The sequence below is a fragment of the Aspergillus mulundensis genome, assembly GCF_003369625.1.
Source record: "Aspergillus mulundensis strain DSM 5745 chromosome Unknown scaffold_0, whole genome shotgun sequence".
NCBI lineage: Eukaryota > Fungi > Ascomycota > Eurotiomycetes > Eurotiales > Aspergillaceae > Aspergillus > Aspergillus mulundensis.
In genome coordinates this window covers 4375371-4394948 of record NW_020797888.1, presented here as the reverse complement: position 1 = coordinate 4394948, position 19578 = coordinate 4375371, and the positions used below count along the sequence as shown (strand labels likewise).

The 19578-nt window shown below is 40.8% G+C and overlaps 6 protein-coding genes across 6 annotated transcripts; 2 read left to right on the top strand and 4 right to left on the bottom strand.

Moving 5' to 3' along the window:
- Window positions 1-227: 227 nt before the first annotated feature.
- Window positions 228-1375, bottom strand: DSM5745_01188 (protein N-lysine methyltransferase family protein; the record flags this gene model as incomplete). The annotated part of the gene is made up of 2 exons (XM_026743204.1): window positions 228-831; window positions 894-1375. 2 exons carry the CDS (start codon window positions 1373-1375, stop codon window positions 228-230), a joined length of 1086 nt encoding a protein of 361 aa, XP_026609049.1.
- Window positions 1376-1703: 328 nt separating this feature from the next.
- DSM5745_01187 (uncharacterized protein) lies at window positions 1704-3098 on the top strand (the record flags this gene model as incomplete). The annotated part of the gene is made up of 2 exons (XM_026743203.1): window positions 1704-2768; window positions 2826-3098. 2 exons carry the CDS (start codon window positions 1704-1706, stop codon window positions 3096-3098), a joined length of 1338 nt encoding a protein of 445 aa, XP_026609048.1.
- Window positions 3099-3848: 750 nt separating this feature from the next.
- Window positions 3849-7075, bottom strand: cym1 (pitrilysin family metalloprotease cym1; the record flags this gene model as incomplete). Its single annotated transcript, XM_026743202.1, has 2 exons — window positions 3849-6633; window positions 6702-7075. 2 exons carry the CDS (start codon window positions 7073-7075, stop codon window positions 3849-3851), a joined length of 3159 nt encoding a protein of 1052 aa, XP_026609047.1.
- Window positions 7076-7857: 782 nt separating this feature from the next.
- Window positions 7858-9414, top strand: DSM5745_01185 (taxilin; the record flags this gene model as incomplete). Its single annotated transcript, XM_026743201.1, has 5 exons — window positions 7858-7996; window positions 8085-8359; window positions 8428-8576; window positions 8630-8873; window positions 8923-9414. 5 exons carry the CDS (start codon window positions 7858-7860, stop codon window positions 9412-9414), a joined length of 1299 nt encoding a protein of 432 aa, XP_026609046.1.
- A 447-nt stretch (window positions 9415-9861) lies between these two features.
- DSM5745_01184 (NAD(P)H-dependent flavin oxidoreductase) lies at window positions 9862-10902 on the bottom strand (the record flags this gene model as incomplete). Its single annotated transcript, XM_026743200.1, has 1 exon — window positions 9862-10902. The coding sequence occupies one exon, from the start codon at window positions 10900-10902 to the stop codon at window positions 9862-9864; it is 1041 nt and encodes a 346-aa protein (XP_026609045.1).
- Window positions 10903-11773: 871 nt separating this feature from the next.
- On the bottom strand, window positions 11774-12313 carry DSM5745_01183 (uncharacterized protein; the record flags this gene model as incomplete). Its single annotated transcript, XM_026743199.1, has 2 exons — window positions 11774-11912; window positions 11967-12313. The coding sequence occupies 2 exons, from the start codon at window positions 12311-12313 to the stop codon at window positions 11774-11776; spliced, it is 486 nt and encodes a 161-aa protein (XP_026609044.1).
- Window positions 12314-19578: the final 7265 nt, after the last annotated feature.

Here is a 19578-nt window from a genome sequence, read left to right as displayed (position 1 = left end):
TTGATGCACAGTAGAGCTGAATTGGTGTGATGTTTTGATATGAGGAGAGTAAGCTGTATGCTTAAATCTGCAAAGATGTGATTCGAGATCAAGGTAGGCAGCGCGGTTATGATCAAGGTCGTCCACTTGATGTAAACATTACTGTGCCTTCCTCGGGCTGCATTGCATCGGCAGGAGCGCTTGACAACCCCCCGCCATGACTTCCCTTTCCGCCTTATGATGCTGCATCAAATGACATGTTGAGAACGTCTGCCATAGCAGTGTAGTTCAATTTCATCCCACTGTTCGTGTTGGGACGGGAGCTCCATGTGGTGCGAGTTAAGATCCTCCAGCCCAGCGGACTGCATCAAGTCGAAGAAAATACTCTCGCTTTCATGTCGCCGCTTTAGAGCTACAAGGATCACGGCATCCGGGGACAGCTTGACCAGTCTACCTAATACTGACACTAGGGCTGGCAGGCTGTCGGCGTTATAAGTGCAGTCCGAAACGAGAACCAAATCGACAGACGGCGTGTCGAAGAGATCATCTGGTAGCTCTTCTTCCCAATCAAGCGGCCGATACTGGATTTTCGAGGCATGCGCTGGCTTCGCAGCCTCGATGTTCTTTGTAATGATCTCTTCAACCTCGTCAAGGTCTGTGAGTAGAACAGAGCACTGGGGTAGTAGATCTGCTAAGGCGATCCCAACAATCCCACATCCCGAGCCTAGCTCAATTACATTGAGAGAGCTTCCACGCTCACTTTGCAGAATCTTCTGCAGGACCGGGTTGGCTGACTTCGGGTCTCTAGCAAGTATTTGCTGCAGGTACATAACCGAAGCAATTGCTGCATCCCTGAAACGCGGAGGTGGGTGCTTAGAAGGTGCTCAAATGGGTCTGGAAGGATGCTGTCTCACCAGATATGCCGTGCAATGCTATTCCCGGTTTCTTCCCATATGCTTAGTTCCACAGACTGGTTCACGCGAAAGCGCCTTTCAATCAGCTTTTCAGCGATTAGCGACTGCCGGCCTCCGAATGAAGTACTCCAGCAAGACAGCACTAGGGGGATATTTTGCTGGTCCATCAACGGGTCTGAAGATGTTGATGTTGATTTGGAGGCGGTCACTTTCATGATCATGGACAGCTGGGAGATGCCGGCTGGTAGCGGACCCAACGTAATGGGAAGTTCACGCTTGCCGCCATGCCACTGCACCCGCTCCTGGCATAGGATCTTATTCTCAGCCTGAGCAGGATGGAGTGTCACGAGTAAATCCACGTCTTGTGAGAGGAATGCATCGCCCAGGTCTGTGGTGATGCAGATCAACGCGGAGGCGGAGATGGAGCCTGTTTTCTGCTTCTGCAGCCTCGGAGCCTTGAGATAACGAATGTAATAAACCATGATTGCTGCAGCGACAGACTTTGTACACCAGAGATGAATCGTAGGGGATAAAATATGCAATGCTCGCCTGTGTGAGAGCTGACTAAGCCGGATGACATCTGTCTCGTCGGACGGGAACTCAGTCCTCAGGCTCTCAGGCTTTCAGGCTTCATCATTGTTGTCTCCCCATCTTAACTCTTAATTACTATCGGGCTATTGACCCCCAACCGCCTGGCACAATTGGCGCCCTCGTTCCGTTCATGGAGCCCCCTGGATGAGGTCGAAGGAGTAGACTTTCTTTCCCCCAACGTCTGGAGATTAGCCTCCTACCAACCATTCGCCTTTCACCATGATGCGACCAAGAGATCCCCGAGTGCGGCAAACACTCAATCAGCTTTCACACAATCTCGAGTCCGCGAACGAGACTGCCCAAGAAGGAATCTACACATTCGCCCATAATTATATCTTTCCATGTTTCACTGCGATTGGAAACTGTGTTTACTCTTGTACGGCGCCCTGCATTCCAACCCGCGAAGACCACCTCCGACGCCGCCGACGACGCTACGCAGACTTCGACTTTTACGATGACTGGGACAACGAAGATGTCGATGATACGATCTTGGGATGGGGTACAGACGAGTTAGACCGTCTGCTGGCAGGCAGCGGGTTGGCGCGGGGGAGCACTGAGCAGCCTCGCAGACAAAGAAAGATGAGCTATGGTGCTCGACGGGCGAGTCGGCGGAAAAGTGGGCTTTTGATACCAGACGAGCGAGATGACCCAACCGTCATCCCGAGTTCATCGTTCTTGGGATTCCTCGAGCGGTTTCCGTGGAGACTTGGCGCGCGGGGACTGAAGTATAGACCCTCCGCTGCTGACCTCCAGGAGCATCCGACGGGTTTGCGACATGTACACGAAGAGAGCCCTCTCATCGAGTCGCCTGAAGAATATCAAGAAGAGGCGGCTAATAGCAGCAATGGGAGGTACCGAAGCTCGACGCAGTCATCGCGCGAAACGACAAACTCGCTTAGCTCCCGGGGTGACCTTCTTCCCAGCGATGATGAAGAGGATGCCGTACCATTGGACGATGAATTCGCCCTTGCTTTGACCCGCCGAGGTACAGGGCTAGAGGCAGAGGACCACGAGGGAGATAAGCCTGATAGTATGCGGTCTGCATCAGGTACATTCAGCATAACGCCTACCACCTCATCCAAGGGCTCGGGAAATAAGAAGAAGAAAAAGAAGCGAGCCAGTCGACTGCGATCGCCTCAGAGCTCCTACGTGGATATTGCGCGCGACATCGAGGATCTGAAGAAGGAGGATGAGCGAGCTGCACGCGAAGAAGAGATGGAAATCCTGCAAAAACGGCTCGCTGCACGACAGTTGGCCCTGAGCCGGGGCATCAGTATAGACGATGTCATGGCATGTTTACCCATAGTAGATATGGCCAACCTTTGAGCTAACCTCTCACAGACTGCCCCCGTACCTCCATCCGCAAGCATGCCTTCAAATGCAGCTTCCTCCGCCATCCCTCCCCATAATAATACTGTAATACCCGAAGAAGACCATATATCGGAGTCCGATTCGCGAACAGAACCTTTCCCACCTTTACCTGAGTCTGATGAACCCATTTCTCCATTTCAAACCGACCACGTCCAAGACTCAGACGTACCCCTCACGCACGTTGACCCAACACCTGAACCTGATATTGGCTCAAGCTCCAGGTCTCATAATGACAGGGCTTGAGTCTGCAGTTCAAGTGAGCTTTCATTCAAAGCGCTGGGTTTGCAGGTCACACCGAGTGCGCACGTTCAGGAAACTAATTTTTCATTTCTTACGATACCACTTTAACTTTTACCCACCTTCTTGTATAGATCGAGTTGATTATGGTTATGATTTTATGATTTCAAATTTATACCAATTGGGCTCATGAGGGATGGTTCCCTCATGCTTCTATGGATTTCACATTCATTGTGCTGTTCTAATTTACCACCAGTAATGATAGACCGAACCCGTTAAATTCCTCAAAGTCCTCTTTCTCAACCAGTGTTGAAGAGATGAGAATCTATCTTGTCCTCACGTTCTTAGTCCGCTCTGCGTAGGCTGACAGAAATGTTTCGTGAGAAACCAGAGCGGGTCTGAAAAACGGAGGAGGGAAGTGTACCGCGAGGGTTCACATTCTGACATCAATATTGCGCTTGTCCGTGTGGACGGTTGACCCACCGTTCAACCATGGAGGTAGGACTGGATAGAAGATGGGTCGGTTGTTCTTGTTCCGCGCGTGCATGGAGTGGGAAGAGAGCAGAGGAATGATGAAGATAGTATATGTCAGAGGTAGAGATGGGATATTGTACAATAGTAGTGTAGCAGAAGTCTATTTTACAGGTTTTCGTCAGAGCATTAGTAGGGTAGATGTACATGGCGGCATATATGGGGTATATAGCGCATGTGTCTGTGAGGAAGTTGAGGGTAGTCTAGGGAAGATTAGGAGGTAGCTTATGCCGAGGCAGCATCACCCGCAGGGATATCCGCGACCTCAGGAGGGTTGATGGAGAGCTTGCGCACCTCCCAGCCATCGGACTCCGCCCAGTCCTTCTTCTCACCGAGAAGGCAGACGGACCGGCGAGTACCGTCGACCAGGAAGGTCTGCGCAGCCTCATTGACGTCCTTGGCGGTGACGTCTAGGACTTGTTCTCTCCAGCGTTGATCCATCTCGTGGGTGACACCACTCAGGAAATATCTGGATCCTTCCTCATCGACGCTAACAGGGGCATCGAGGCCTTGGAAGATACCCAACTTAGCCTCATTGATTTCACGATCTGACCAGGCACGGTCTCGCGCGAAAATACCACTATTCTGGAAGACCTTGAGGGTGTTGGCAGGGTTCGGGTCGCGGTAGCTGGTGAAGGCAAAGAATCCCTTGACTGGGCCGTTGCTTGCTCCCGCACCATACGCGCCTCCCTTTTCTCTGATCTCAGGGTGGAGGTAGTTGTGTGTCAAGAGCTGAGAAAGGACGCTCAGGGTGGCGCTGGAGGAATTTGTGAAGGGCACAGTCGGCAAAGCCAGACCGGAGTAGTAGACCTTGTAAGGTAGGTCATAGAACGCCTTATTGATAACCGAGCTCGAGTCGAAGCTTTGAGACTGGAAAAATGGCGACGGGGTCTTGGGGAGCCCAGCAATCCACTTTTGTAGAGCAGACTCATTCTGGCTTGAGCTGCTCGGTTCGCAGACGAGGCGGACTCGGAGACCAGATGTTTTCGAGATGGCAAATGACTGAATGAGGCGAAGTTTCTCAATCAGCTCTGCTAGGCGTTCGGGAGAAGTCTCGGCATCTCGCAGGAGGTTCGCCGTAGCTTGCAGCTGTGCTAGACCTGAGGTCTGCTCTTGTACCCAGAAGCTACGAGAGAGACCGGCAGCTGCTGCGTTTAGAGCGTATCGGTGACCGGTTCCCGCAACAGCATCCAGCGCCCCGTTGGTAGACAGCCGCAATAGCTCCTGGATCATCGCTGGTGCGTAAGGGCTGGTGAAGTCGGTCTCCGTAACAAGAGCTGTCAGTATTTCCAGCATGTCGGGGATATTCTTGTCCACAGCAAAACCGGTGAACTGGAGACCTTCGCTGAATTTACCCAGCTCCGTTGGTGACGATGTGTGAAAAGATGAGGTCGAAACACCACCCGTCTTGAGCTTAATCAAGTCTTCCCACTGTTCCATTGTCCTAGTTGGTGTTCCGAGCCGCATGATGGCGTCGTTGAAAAGTGGCAGGAGCAGGCGAAGCTCGTCAGGAAGATCCGCAAAAGCATTCACAGCTTGGAAGTAGGTCAGGCCGTTGGTGGGGGCTTCGCGCCATACAACATCTGTGCCTTCGACTTTAGATTCGCGAACCGGTTTGTACTCCTTTTGCCGTGAGATATCCTCGACCCGCAGGGACGGCAAGCAGCTCAGGTCGGCATGCTGGGCCTTCTCTTGAACTTCAAGCAGTTGCAGCTCTGCTTTGGCAAGCTCAGTCACAGCTTTTTCAGCAGACCCATGCTGCTGAATAAGTTGTTCGAACTTCTTCTCCTTCCGTACCATTTCCTTCTCATCCAACTCCTTGTTGAACGAAGGCGTACCGACCATAGTAAAAGTTAGGCAGTTGTCATTGATGAGGTACTTTTCCATCAGCGACTCTAGGTAACCGCCCTGCTCGTACCTCTTTTTGAAGCCGTTGATGACCTCGTTCCAAGCGAGCTCCTTCATGGGATCTGAGCCATTGAACCAAGAGGAGAGGGTTTTTTGGATAACTCCAAGGCCAAAGTTAGTCGTTTTATGACGGAGCGCAAGCTCCAGCTGATGCAAAAATCCTTGAACCTTCTCGTCGTTGAAGCCCTTGGAGAGTGTCTCTTGAAGGACACGCTGGACTTCTTCTTTCACCCTAGGAGCTTGATCCTCGCTCACGCCAGTAACACCGATAGAGAAGATAGGAACTTTGCCGGAGGTGTCGAGTCCAGTATTAGGAGTGAACGAAGAGCCCAGTCCACTTTCAATCAGAGCTTTGTACATGGGAGAACCGTAACCGTCGAGCAACAGAGACGAGAGGATACCGGCTGAGAAGGTCTCGACAATATCCGTGGTATCTCCCATGTACCACGAAGTGGAGGTCTTGTACTGCTTGTCTTCGCTCGCAAAAGTGTCGATTGGCCCTGGGACAGTCACGTTCACGGGACCGCGGAGATCAATGGGTAGCTTGACAGATGTATCGGCCGCTCCTTTCGAGAAACTGTCTAAGACATTACCAACCTGCTTGAGATGATCGGCCAACGGCATGTCACCGTAAGTCATGATCTTAGCGTTGCTTGGGTTATAGTTCTGCTTGGAGAAGTCGACCAACTGCTTGTGCGTCAAGTCCGTGATATGTTGAGGGTCACCTCCGGAGTTGTTTATGGCAGGGAAAATGCTCTCCTGGAACCTAATCCAGTACAGGTAGTTCGCGTCTGACATTTGACCCTTCATTTCATTGTATACGACACCCTTGAACAGAATGTCATCCGGTTTGAGATCGCCCTCCTTGGTCTGGATCGCGCGAGGGTCTTCCGGCCCAAGGCGCCATCCTTCCTGCCTGAAGTCTTCCTCTTTGAGTAAAGGGTGCATGGTGGCATCCAGGTAGACCGACAGGAGATTCTGGAAGTCCTGCGCATTGGTCGTCGCAAACGGATACATCGTGTGGTCGGATGAGGTAAAGGCGTTCATGAAGTTTGAGAGGGAGCGCGGGAGCATCTTGAAGAACGGATCGCGAATGGGGTATCTGAAGAAATCTAGCATTAGCATCAAATAGTCACTAGCATAGGTCGTACCCAAGGTAGAGTCGCCTACTTTTCACTGCCGCAAAGAGTGGTATGCTCCAGAATGTGAGGCACACCCGTGGCATCCGGGGGGTTCGTCTTGAAGCCAATGCCGAAAACATTGTTTTTGTCTTCTCTGGCGATATGGAGGTAATCTGCATGTGTCTTGTCATGCCTTAACCGGACAGCCGTAAGGTGTAGTTCCGGGACTTGCTTCTTCTCCTGGACGGTAAAACCATGAAGCTGGTCTCCAACCTCGGGCAAGCTCTCCGAACTAGATACTGAGGCGAGCGTTCGGATCTGAGACCACCGCGGTAACGATGTCGTCGACTTGAGGAATCGTCCGCATGGTTGGCGACGAGCTGGCGTGCGCTGCCTGCCCAGCTGCAGGTATGAACGGAGCATATCGTCAAAGTGTGGTAGGAAAAGATCGAGTCAAGGAAGCACGACTTTTAGCAAGGTGATCGATGCCGGGTTGAAGCTGGCACCGGTCCAGCCGGGACCAAGGAATAGAGCTAAGGCGCGTAATAGGCTGCGCAAATGCAAGGTAATCAATAGTGTAAATAGTGCTTTTAGATAAATGCCGTCTAATTCTGAAAAGAGAGGCAAGAAGGATGGTATGGAGTCGAGCTGGCGTCGGCTGGGATGACAAACAGCACTGGGATGCCAAGACGATATTTCCGAATCTGGCTAGTGTTAGTCACCCCCTCCGACTTGCGAGATTGGATTCGATCTCTCCAACAAGTCCTCGACCGACTGTTCTTGACCCGTTGCTACTCGCCAGTTGGTTTTCGACCCGCCAGGCTTCTACGAATCTCTGCTGCCGCCCCCGGGATTTTCTTCGGCTTTGCAGAACTTGGTTGCTATAGGATCTGGAGACCCGGTTGCTCCGAGTTCTGCGAGCCTAGAAGTCCCTCAAGGTTCTCCGCTCATTGCGAGTGTGGATTTTAGGACTTGCCGTTGATTACGTTGTGCTCTGACAACCATCGGACGCCGCATCACTTGCACTACTCAGTGCTTTGTTCAGTGGTCGACGTGGCTCTTTTATCCGGTCACACATTAGACGCCTCACCACTTCGAAACCGATTCGTTTTCGCATTTTTCTTACCAAGGACCGACCACGCGACCTCCGCCGGACAGCGCACCCTACGCCACCCGGGCATTTCTACAAGGTGGACACCTCCATCATGTCGACTACGGCCATGTCCAAGAAAAACAAGGGGAAGAAGGTCGCCGACCCGAACGAGACCTCGAAGCTTCTTGCCGCCAAGATCTCGCAGTTGGAGCAGGATGCTGCAGGAGAGAAGGACCAAGAACAGGAAATCGGTGCGTGCTCGTCTCGAAGTGCTCCGCTTGCGACAGCCGGGGATTTGGGTATTGCGTGGCAATACTTGCTAACAATACGTGGTTACAGAACGGGAAGTGAAGAAGGCGACTAGGGACCTAAACCAGCTCTTGACCAATATCGAATCCCCGATGACCCGTCTGGAAACCGTCCATAAAAAGTACACCGAGCTGCTGGCCGATATGAAGAAACTAGACCGCGACTATGCCAAGAGTAAGAAGCGGGCGGATCAGCTGCAGAAGGACCAGGACAAGGGAAAATCGGAGTTGAATAAGACCGTTACCATGAAAGATAAGCTGGAAAAACTTTGCCGTGAATTAACTAAGGAAAACAAAAAAGTAAAGGTGGGTTTCACACAACTACGGCTACTGCATTTAGCACCTGGGCTAACGTGCAATTTTTGGGAAACCAGGACGAGAACAAGAAGCTCGAGGAGAATGAGAAAAAGGCCCGTGCGATCGTCAATGAGCGACTCGACTCTCTTTTGTACGACATCCAAGATGTGATGGCAGCGAAGGGCAATCCCCGAAGCGAGAAAGTTGACATCGACCTCGACGAAGCGTAAGTTGTAGTTCCCCGGGGTTCTGTCCGCGTTGCCTGACACGTCGTTGTAGTCTTCGAGCCAAGATTAAGACCATTGGTGAAAAGTTCGAGATGCGCGAGTTACACTACAAGTCGTTACTGCGCAGCAAGGATGCTGAGATCCAATGTCTCACCGCCAAATATGAAGAACAGAGGCGCGCGGCGGAAAACGAGGCTGCTCGTTGTCGTGCGCTGAGCTCTCAGGTGTCGACCTTTTCGCATACGGAGTCGGAACTGCGAAGCCAGCTGAATATCTATGTGGAAAAGTTCAAACAGGTATGGCTCTGTGGTTCTGCCTTGATGCTCGGTAGTAATAATATGCCAGGTTGAGGATACTTTGAACAACAGTAATGAGCTGTTCTTGACCTTCCGCAAAGAGATGGAGGAGATGTCGAAGAAGACAAAAAGGCTGGAAAAGGAGAATCTCACCCTCACTCGCAAGCACGATCAAACGAACCGAAACATATTGGAAATGGCCGAGGAACGCACGAGGAATCATGAGGAACTCGACAAGTGGCGAAAGAAGAGCCATCACCTGGAAGCGCTATGTCGACGAATGCAGGCTCAGGGTCGTGGTCAGGGTCTCGCTGTGGACCTGGACGGTGATGACGAAGGGACGGAGAGCGAGTACGAGGAGGACTACGAAGACGAAGAGGACGAAGAGGGAATCAGTGACGAAGAATATGAGCTCGATAGCGCCAACGGCGACCACCCTCTGCCCCAGCAGCAAGAGAAGCCTGTATTTGGGCCGCCACCGCCCCCAAATCTTCTGGAGGCGCGAGCCAATGGAAAGGCTGTCTTGAATGGATGCCACTAACGACTAGACAAGAAAAAGGAGGAAGCGTTACGTACACTAGCTGTGTGTGAGTGGTATTGTCGCAGTTAGCGTTGGCAATGTGGCAGTGAGGGCTCAATCGGCCCAGTGAGCAACCATGCCTGTTGACTCTGTTAACATAGTGCTCTTATTTTGGAATTTACACGTCGCTATACGCAACCCTCTAGGTATCAATGCCGTCTTTCGGCGATGTTGTGCATAGCCGACCCTTCCAATGTGGAGTGCCTTGCCAAAGGTTGCGCGATACACATGCCCTCGGGTCTGTTCCTGCGATCCATCCTCGATTCTGCCGCATTATGATTTATGTACTTGTACATGCTATCTAGGTAAAGACACATAAGAGATATGTGAAGCATAGATTTGCTAAATTATATACAATTATCTTACGCATGACTGCACATGAGACTCAACACCAGCTTTCCTGGCTGATTACAGCTTGGCCGCAGGGCCCGAAGCAAGAGCAGCAGTTCTCTTCAGCACTTCAGCAGCCTGCGCAACCATCTCTTTCAAGACCACGCCAGCAGGCTTGATCTCGGTGATAATGCCTGAGACATCACCCATCAAGAACGGCAGGTCCACGTCTTTCTCATTATTGAAATCCTGTTCCATCGGCACGATTCCCTGGGATGTTAGCCGTGCAATCTCCTCAGGCTTCTTCTCCCACTCCTTGATATAGTCATTCGGCAGCAACCGTAGCGGCCGGCCAGAGACAACAAGCGTCCTCTTTGTCTCGCCATACTGCGCCCCAACAACAGCCTGCTTGTGTAGCCTACTCGCCCCGCTCTCCTCCGTCGCCAGGAACCTCGTGCCCACCCAGACACCAGATGCACCGAGCGTCAACGCTGCCGCCAAACTGCGCCCATCATTCACGCCACCAGCCGCAACGACCAACGGCGTCTGTCCAGTCAATGGACTCTTATACTTCTGTACCGTATCCACGACGGCCGGAATAAGCACAGAGAAGGGGATATCCCCGGTATGCCCACCACCCTCACCCCCCTGCGCGCAGATGATATCCACACCGGCCTTGAGCGCCTTTTCCGCGTGTTTCGGCGCACCGACCATATTCATAATGAGGATGTTTGCGTCATGAAGGCGCTTAATCACATGCGCCGGAGGTACACCAACAGCAGAAACAAACAGTTTCGTGCCATGCGAGATGATAACATCGATTAGTTCGTCGAGCTTTCCACCTGTGTAGTCGTGGTTCGTTTTGCGTGCGCTGCCGCCGATCTGCGGGAGGGCGAGGTCCACGCCAAAGGGGAGCGATTTGTCCTTCAGTAGGGCCTTGAGCTCCGTGAGCATCTCGTTCATTTGCTCCGGTGTGTACCCCAGTCCGCCGATTACGCCTAGTCCGCCGGCGTTGGAGACTGCGGCTGCGAGTTCGGCGCCGGAGGCCTTTGCCATGCCGGCTAGGAGGACCGGGCTCTGAATTTTGAGGAGGGTGGTGAGGGGCGTTGTGATTGACATTTTGGTGGTATGTTGGGTCTATGGATAGGATGTTAGTGTTCAGAGAACTGGGAGTTTGGTAGGTTGACGTACCTTTGTTTGCAATTGCTTGGCTTAATTCTTAAATGTACTACCTTGTAGAGCCCCTGCGAAGACGGAGTCGAAAATTGGTTGAACGAGGTCAAACGAAGATTGGCAAAGAATCCTGGTAAAGATCAAGATAAATACAAAGAAAACACGTTGACCGCGGTATATGATCGGCTACTCTGCTGACTCGTCGCATATGAGTACTTGAAGGAAGAAGGAGCAGCTCCTGGAAATGCGGGGAAACGGACCGAGGCTCATCTCATCGCATCCCCCTGTTGTTTCGGCCCCCATCTCTAGCTTCGCATCGCCCTCAGCTCGCCGATTTTCTTATGCCGATCAACAGTTGATCTGGGTCCATCAATACCGCAGCATACTTAGTCTAGTAGATACTACTCAAGATGCGCATAGAAAATCGGCCAGTTCACTTTTAAACGGCGCATCAAACACTGCCACGTGAAGCATACTATACGCGAACTGGCCAAATTGGTAGACTAAAAGACATTTACATTGGCATTCGGTTTGCTTCGTAACACGAATCTCTGGTGCTTGGAACATGTAGGGAGTGTTGCACCGACGTGGAGCTTCCGGGTTGGGGGCTGACCTGCTACTCTTGGTTGTAAAATATGATCATTAACAAATGAGGTTAATGAAGCGTATCAATCAATTGACAAACCGGGTATCTGTACAGTAGTAGAGACGCCCGAGTCCTAAAAAGAAGCTGTATATCATCAAGGATATAGCTGGCTTTCCATCATCAATAACGGGCGCGTGCAGACTGTATACTGCGCAATGTCCCATGTTCGGATCATGAATGCAGGAACGACACAAGCATCGACGCTCCCAAGCCCGCCAGCGAGCGCACAACTTTCTTGCTGGCTGATGCTGTCTGAGCCTTGGCTATCATTGCATCCATCTCCGAGGCGGACGGAATATGTGTTTTAGCCCTAGTAGCAGTATTAAAACCCGTCGGAGAAATCACAAAGCGAGAATGAACTTACTCTTCCGAGTCAGCCTGACTTTCTGTAGCTGCCATGGCTGCCCTAGACCCAAACCCAAGCTCGTCGTCACCTGGGTCCCCGGCTGTCGAAGCCATTGCAGGAGCATCCGGAATGTTGGGATTGTTCGCAGGTATAGGATCGTATTGAATTGGCCCTGGTGGAGGTTGGTAGCGGCCTATGGCCTCTTCTGGAACGAATGCGAGGGAGCCTGGCAAGCTGCGGGCGAATATGTTCTGGTGGAGGCCGCGTAGTAGCGAATCAAAGACAAATGCTGATGTGACAACGCATGACAGGCTCAAGAAGAATAAGCTGCCTAATAAGGTCGATACTGATGACTTGAGCTTCATTATCAGGGTGTAATAGGAAGTCCCAGGTTGGCCCTAGTTTGTCCCTGTGATAGAACGTCAACCAAGCGCAAGAGATGTTTTCGAGTATATTGAGCTCTCGCAGGAGGCGCAGCCCCAAGATATGAGGAACTCAAAGCCCGAATTCTTTGCCAGGCGCTGGACTATGTTGCTTTTCCAGAATGAAGGTCAAATGCATGCTTTCAATGGAATACGGCTTTGGTCATTCTCACCGCAGCGCCTGAATGCGCGAGCACTGAGAGAAATGCCAAATAACATAGGAAAAGCACCTGCCAATGAAGGATCTTGATCTGGTCATTCTTGCTGATGCCGATTAGAATACTCATTGGAGATATGCTGCATCGGAATGCGGGCATGGTTCGAGAACCCAGCGAGGGGTGAGGCACGCGGAAGGGATGGTAGTGGATCAGTATCCGGGCTTTCAAAGTGAGCACTGCTAGTTCGAGGGTCTTATTTCCGTTGGTATGAAAGTGAGATCTTCGAACAGTGGACCTTGACTGTAGCGTATTGTTGCCATGTTTGCCTTGTCTGTCATCGGCTAAGGGGCTAAGGCTCACCACCTGCGTCGCATGTTCCGCTCAACAATATGCATCCTTCCAGCAGCTGCATGTCGAATTCTCCACGGCTTGTGAGAGCTGAGAGGCCAACCCGCGCCTACTGTGCTTCGGGACGAGATAAATTGATTGCGCGAGGCCGGAACAAAGTAGAGGCCCGCGCACAATAAATCATAGGTCCCGGCTCCCAGTCACGTGAGCTTTATTAGGGATTATGTAAAATAGTAAAATAATACTAATTAGCTAAAATAAATAAAGCTAATTAGCTAAAAAAAGGGTAATTATATAACCTTTTTACTACTTTAACTTTGTAATATAGTTTTCTTAATAATATAATAACTTAAACCTTAAGTTTATAATTTTTTTTTTACTTGTAATTTATATAAATAAATTTAATTATAAAGCTAATTATATTTTATAGCTAATATAAAAATATATTATTTTTATTTTAATTTTAATAGCACCCGGGCTGCAAGTCTTATAATACTTATAATAATTATAAAAATAAGGTATATTTATACTACCTTGCATGTATATTATAGCTGCTAATATATAATAAAAAAAAAGTAAATAATTTATTATAACTATAGGCCTTTTTAACCCGCCCCTTTAATATTTTTTTTTTAATAAAATTAACCTAAACATATAACAAGCGCGCCTGCTATAGCTAAAGCTAAATTATTAATACTATAATATATATTTATTTAATAACTTGTAGTAGGTAAAAAAATATTATAAAAATATTAAATAATAGCATGCCTAGTAAGTAATAAGTTAAATAACTTATATAATTACTTTTTATAAACCCTAACCTTTTTATTTACCTTTAACATGCTTATTATTATTAATAATATTTATTACTCTTATACCCCCTTCCACGCCTATAATAGTTATATTTTTATTATTATTTATACCTTGCCTGCTGGCTAGGCACCCGCAGCTAGTTATTATTACTAATAAAAATAATATTAAATTAAATATTAATAGCTTTACAGCTATAAGCTCCTAGTTTATTATTAAAAATAATTTATTTTTACCTTTATAAACTGCTAAAGTTAACTCTAGCCTTTTTATATATATAAACCTAAACTATACTTTCTTACCATATTTATCTTTTTTAATTAATTTTATATATTTAGCTATTATAAACCATAATTAAAAGCTATTAAATAATTTTTATTACTAGCTTAATATATATTAGCTAAAAACATGTAGTTATTATTAAAAATAATAATTTAATATAAATTTTTAAAAAAAAAATAATATTTACAAGCATTGCGTGTTAGCTAATTAAAACTAGAAGATTTTTAAATTTAATTTATAAAATAAAATAAATCTTGATAATATTTTTTCTTACCTTTTAGAATTAATATAAATTAAGAAAATGCTAATTATAAAAGTTTATATATTTATTAAAATTTATTATATTTAAAATTACTAGTATTTATATAAAGGCTATATTATTAACTTTTTATAAAATACTAGTTAAATATATAAATAACTCCTGCTTTTACCTAAAAATTTTAAGGTGTTAATCTTATAGTTATTTAATTTTAGTATAAACTAAAAAATATACTTATAATTTTATTATAACTTTAAAATATAGCACTAAGTAATTAAATAATAGCTAAATTACCTCCAGGTAAATTATTTAGGGTATTAAAATATAGTTAAAAATAATTATAACCTTATATAATTATTAAAAAATAAACTAGTTAATTATTTTATTCTAACCTAGGAGCTAGCTAGTAAGCTAATTACCCTAAATAATAGTTAATAAATAAACCTTAATAATATACAGGCGCCTAATATAGTTATAATACTTAATTTACTTATAATAATTATAAAGCTTAAGGCATTGCAGGCCGTGGTAAATAATACTACTAAACTAGTATATAATAACCCTTATTTAACTTTTTTTTTATTTTATATAATACTACTATTTAAGTTTAATTACTTGTAATAATTATTATTACTAGTGTTTTTTACTTTTTTTTTTATGGTAATATAAAGCTAGTTATAACATGTTTATATAAGGTATTATTTATAAATTATATTAAATACCTACTTAAATATAAAAGTGGCTGTTTTGCACGGCATCCCCGGTTTTAATATATTTATTTTAATATAATTTATTATTAGTAAATAAACTAGTAAGCTAGTTTTTATATTTATAATTATATACCTAGCTAGTAAGATATTTTTATAAAAAAGCTACAAGCAGCCTTTTAATTAAATATAGCTAAATTATTTATATTACTAAGTTTTATTACTAATTTTTTTAAAACTATTTATGGTACGCGGCTATTTTAGCATAGTAAGAAAAATAGCTTAAAAGCTATAATTAAAAATATTAATAAGTAGCCTATTTCCTGTTACCATGCGTGTTATTTTAATTTTTTACTTTTTAAATAGGTATGGTTTACCTGTTCCTAATATTTTTTGTGGCTAATTTATACTAAAATAACCTAATATAATAATTACCTAAGTATAAAGCATGGCGTGATAATATAAAGGCTATTTATAAATAAATTATATAATATAATTTATAAAATAACTTTTATATTATTATAGCATGGTTTTATTACTACTACCGCGTGTTTTTTAATATAGTTATTAAGCCTAAGTTTAGTATTATAAATAATTAATTTTATTATAAATAATAAGGTTAAGGTTTAACTTATAACCATAGTATATATTAAATATAATTTACTTTTATTTTTAACAGCTTTTAATAATTTAATAAGCTATAGTAATTATTTAAGGCTTATTAAGGCATATATATTATAGCTATAAACCCTTTTTATGTATAAATTATTATTATTAATATAAATTATAAGGCTATTTAGCTACTCTAGTTTTAATAAAAAAATATACTTGCTTATTTTATACAGGTTATAAACCATATACTATATTATTATTATAGTATAAATTATTATTAATAAAAAAATAAGTAAATTAAAAAGGTTATTTATTACTTTTATTTTCTTATAGTAACACGGTGTGATTTTTAATTAATAAAACTAACTAGTAGTATATATTACTATCTTTTTTTAGCCTGTAATAATATAACCCTAAACATGTTTAACTTAATTATTAGCTTAAAATAGCTTATAAACTTAAATATAACCATGTGTACTAGCAAGTACTCCCTACTTTATTATATTACTAAGTATATTATAAAGCCTAAAAAAAAATAAAGTTATATAAAAAGGTTATAAAATTAGTTTTTAAGCATGTTAATACATGCTATTTTTTATTATTACTAATATAAAAAATAATAAATGCCTTAATTATAAAGCAAGATTAATTTATATAAAAGGTTTACTATTATTTACTAGGCCTATTACTTTAAATATTAAGCTATAATATAATTATTATTCCATGTTTTATAAATTAAAAATAAAATAACCTATTTTTACTACTAAATATAAACCATAATAATACTAGTAATAAAAAAGGCGGTATTAAATAAGGTTTAAATATAATAATAAAGTATATATAGCAGCCGCTAGAGCTTGCTAATTTAATATTATTATATTATATATATTACTATACCCTATAGCCTAAAGTATATAAAAAAATTAAAAGCAAGATAAAAAATTATATTATTTATTACTACCTAATATATAACTAAGTTATGGACCTAAAAAACTTTACCTGTGTTAAGTTAATACTTTATTATTTATTTATTAAAATAAATAACCTGCGTATAGTTAATAAATTAATATTTAATAGCTTTTATAATATATATAAATATTACTATAAATATTATAGCTATAAAAAGGATAGCTATATATAAAATAATAAAAATATAAAAAATAAGACTAATTTATTAACTTAAAATAATAATACTAGCCTAACTACTAAGGTGCTTTTTTAAAAGGCTATGGTAGTTTAGCAGCCTAGCTATAATAATAATTTTTTTATAAAACTTAATAGCCTAGGCCAGCGCGATATTAATTAATAATATAACTAAATTTAATATATAAAAAAACCTGGTTTTAGTTTAAAATTTTAGGATTTAGTAAAGGTAGATTACCCAACAGACATGTTAGCTTATTTATTAACTTATTTAAATAGCCTAAAGGTTAAGTAATACTAGTTATATAATATTATAATTAAATACTATAAAAGTATCTTATAATCGCGCGGTTTACCGGTTTTTTATATAAATAATAAATAATAATTTATTTTTATATATTTATTACCCTTACTAAGGTAGTTATTAATTAATTTAAATAGCAAGGCTAGTACTAATAAATTTTATATTATTAACTTATTATTTATAATTTTAGAATATATAACTTTTTATATTAATAATTATAAAACCTTTATTATTATATAGGCCGCTTTAACTAGTATTACCATGTATAATATTAGTAGCTAAATCCTATACTTATTATTTTAATTACTAGTTATATTAAAAGGCAAGGGGGGTTATAATTACTTATAGCCTTTAATATTATTAATTTTATAGGCAAGTTTCCGCGGCGTGTTATATTTAATTATTAATAAAAAGTTTATAATAGGTTTAAAATAACTATACTATATTAATTAATAATATTATAAGATCTTCCCAAACCGCAAAGCTAAACTATTTAATAGCTTAAATATTATTTTAGCCAGGGACTTTTACTAGCTACCTTTAATTAATTAAAGCCCTTTTTTTAAGGCTATATTTTTGCTTATAAATAAAAAGAAGAAGGCTAGTTAGTATTTATATAATTAATTTAACCTTATTATTAAGCTAAATATTATTTATTACTAAACCACAAGCTTTTAAATAACTTATATATTTATTTTTATATTAAAGCACTTAAAAAAAATATTACTATAATAAAAAACTAGGAGCTTTTTATAACATAAGTATAGGCTAAGTTACCTATAAGCAAAAATAATATATTTATAAATATAATTTATATATATAAAAAAAAAATAATATACACTAGTATAACTATAACTATATATTAAACTTTAATAAGCCTGTAATTATTTTACAGGCTAATTATATTAAATCTAGTACTATAATTATAAAAATAAACTAGGCTAAAAACCTAGCTAAAAAGCTTATAATTTTTTTTAGTTACTATATTATGCTAATATAAAATATTTAAATAAAAAGGGGTTTTATAAATAATGTTATAAATATATTAATAAATATTATATAGCTACTAGGAACTATAAATCCTACTTAAAAAGTGCTGCTTGCTTTAATAATAGCTTTTAATTAATATAATAATCTACATGTTAAAAAAAATAATAGCTATAATATAGTACTAATCTTTTGCATAAAACAAGATTTTTACTACTATAATATTATTTATACTTATATATAATTTCTAGCTATACTAGCATATATAATAATAATTTATAAAACTTAAGGGGTTACTATTAAGCAGGCTATCCTAAACCTTATTATATATAAAAAGTTTTTACTAAATTTTATATATATAGCCATATTACATGTATAATTACTTAAAAAATTATTATTTAAAAAACCTTTTAGCTATAACTAGTTAGTTAGCAGCCTGTTTAATACCAAAAAATAAAGGCATAAAAATAGTTATTTAAGGCGCTACTAATATATATTTATTATAATTATAAATAATATTTCTTATTACAAGAGCAATAATAATATAAGTATAAATTTAAAAATAAAATAATAATTTAAACTTACTTTATTAACTAGGGTCTAGCCCTGTAAATACTAATTATTTTTTAATAACTTTTTATTAAAATTATTTAATAAACTAGGGAACTTATCCCCACCTTTTTTTTTTTTATTAATAAACTTGCTTTTTTTATAAACTTAGTTATAATACTAAAATATATTTTAATAAATACCTTTTAGGCAGCAGCGAACGTGTTTCTTTAAATAATTATTATATTAAATAAGTTATAAAGCTACTTAGCGTGGCCGCGGGTTTATAGTTAGGCAAGAGTTAATATTTAAGTAAATACTTAATTATTTATTAGGTAGTATTATAACCGCTTTACAACACGGCTATTATTCTTTTTTTTTTTTTATTTTTATATAGTTTTTTTTTTGCGGCACGGGCGGCGGTAGTAATATTTTTAATATTAATTTTTAAATTATTATAGTTAGTTACTAGCTTCGCGGATTATTAGTTAGGGTACTTATTATAATAATTATAATATTTATTTTTAAGGTATAATAGTAGTTAGCGCAGGCGCTAAATAGTAACTTATTAATAATAATATAACCTATAAATAATTTATTTTCTTTTATATACTAAACATAGGGCGTAAAGGGGCGCTTTTTAATAATTTATACTATAATTACTTTTATATTACTAGGTAATATAAAAGTGGCCTTCAGGCGCTTAACCTATAATTCTAGCTTTTATATTAATAGTATTTTAGCTAGTGCTTATTAATAATAATTATTTATAATTTTTATATAATTTATAATATATTATATAGCCAGGGCGCCGGGTAATAATTTTATAATAAAATATAAAAATATAATAAATAATATAATTATAAATTATTTTTTATAATAATATACTAAAAAAATAATATAATTAAGTTTAATCCTAGGAGGTAGCTATAATAATATATAGCTTAGTATTATAAAGTTAAGTTTTAGGTATTATAAAAATAAATAAGGTAATAGCTATTTATTATTTATTAAAAGTAAAATATAGCTTAAATAATAATAAAATAAGG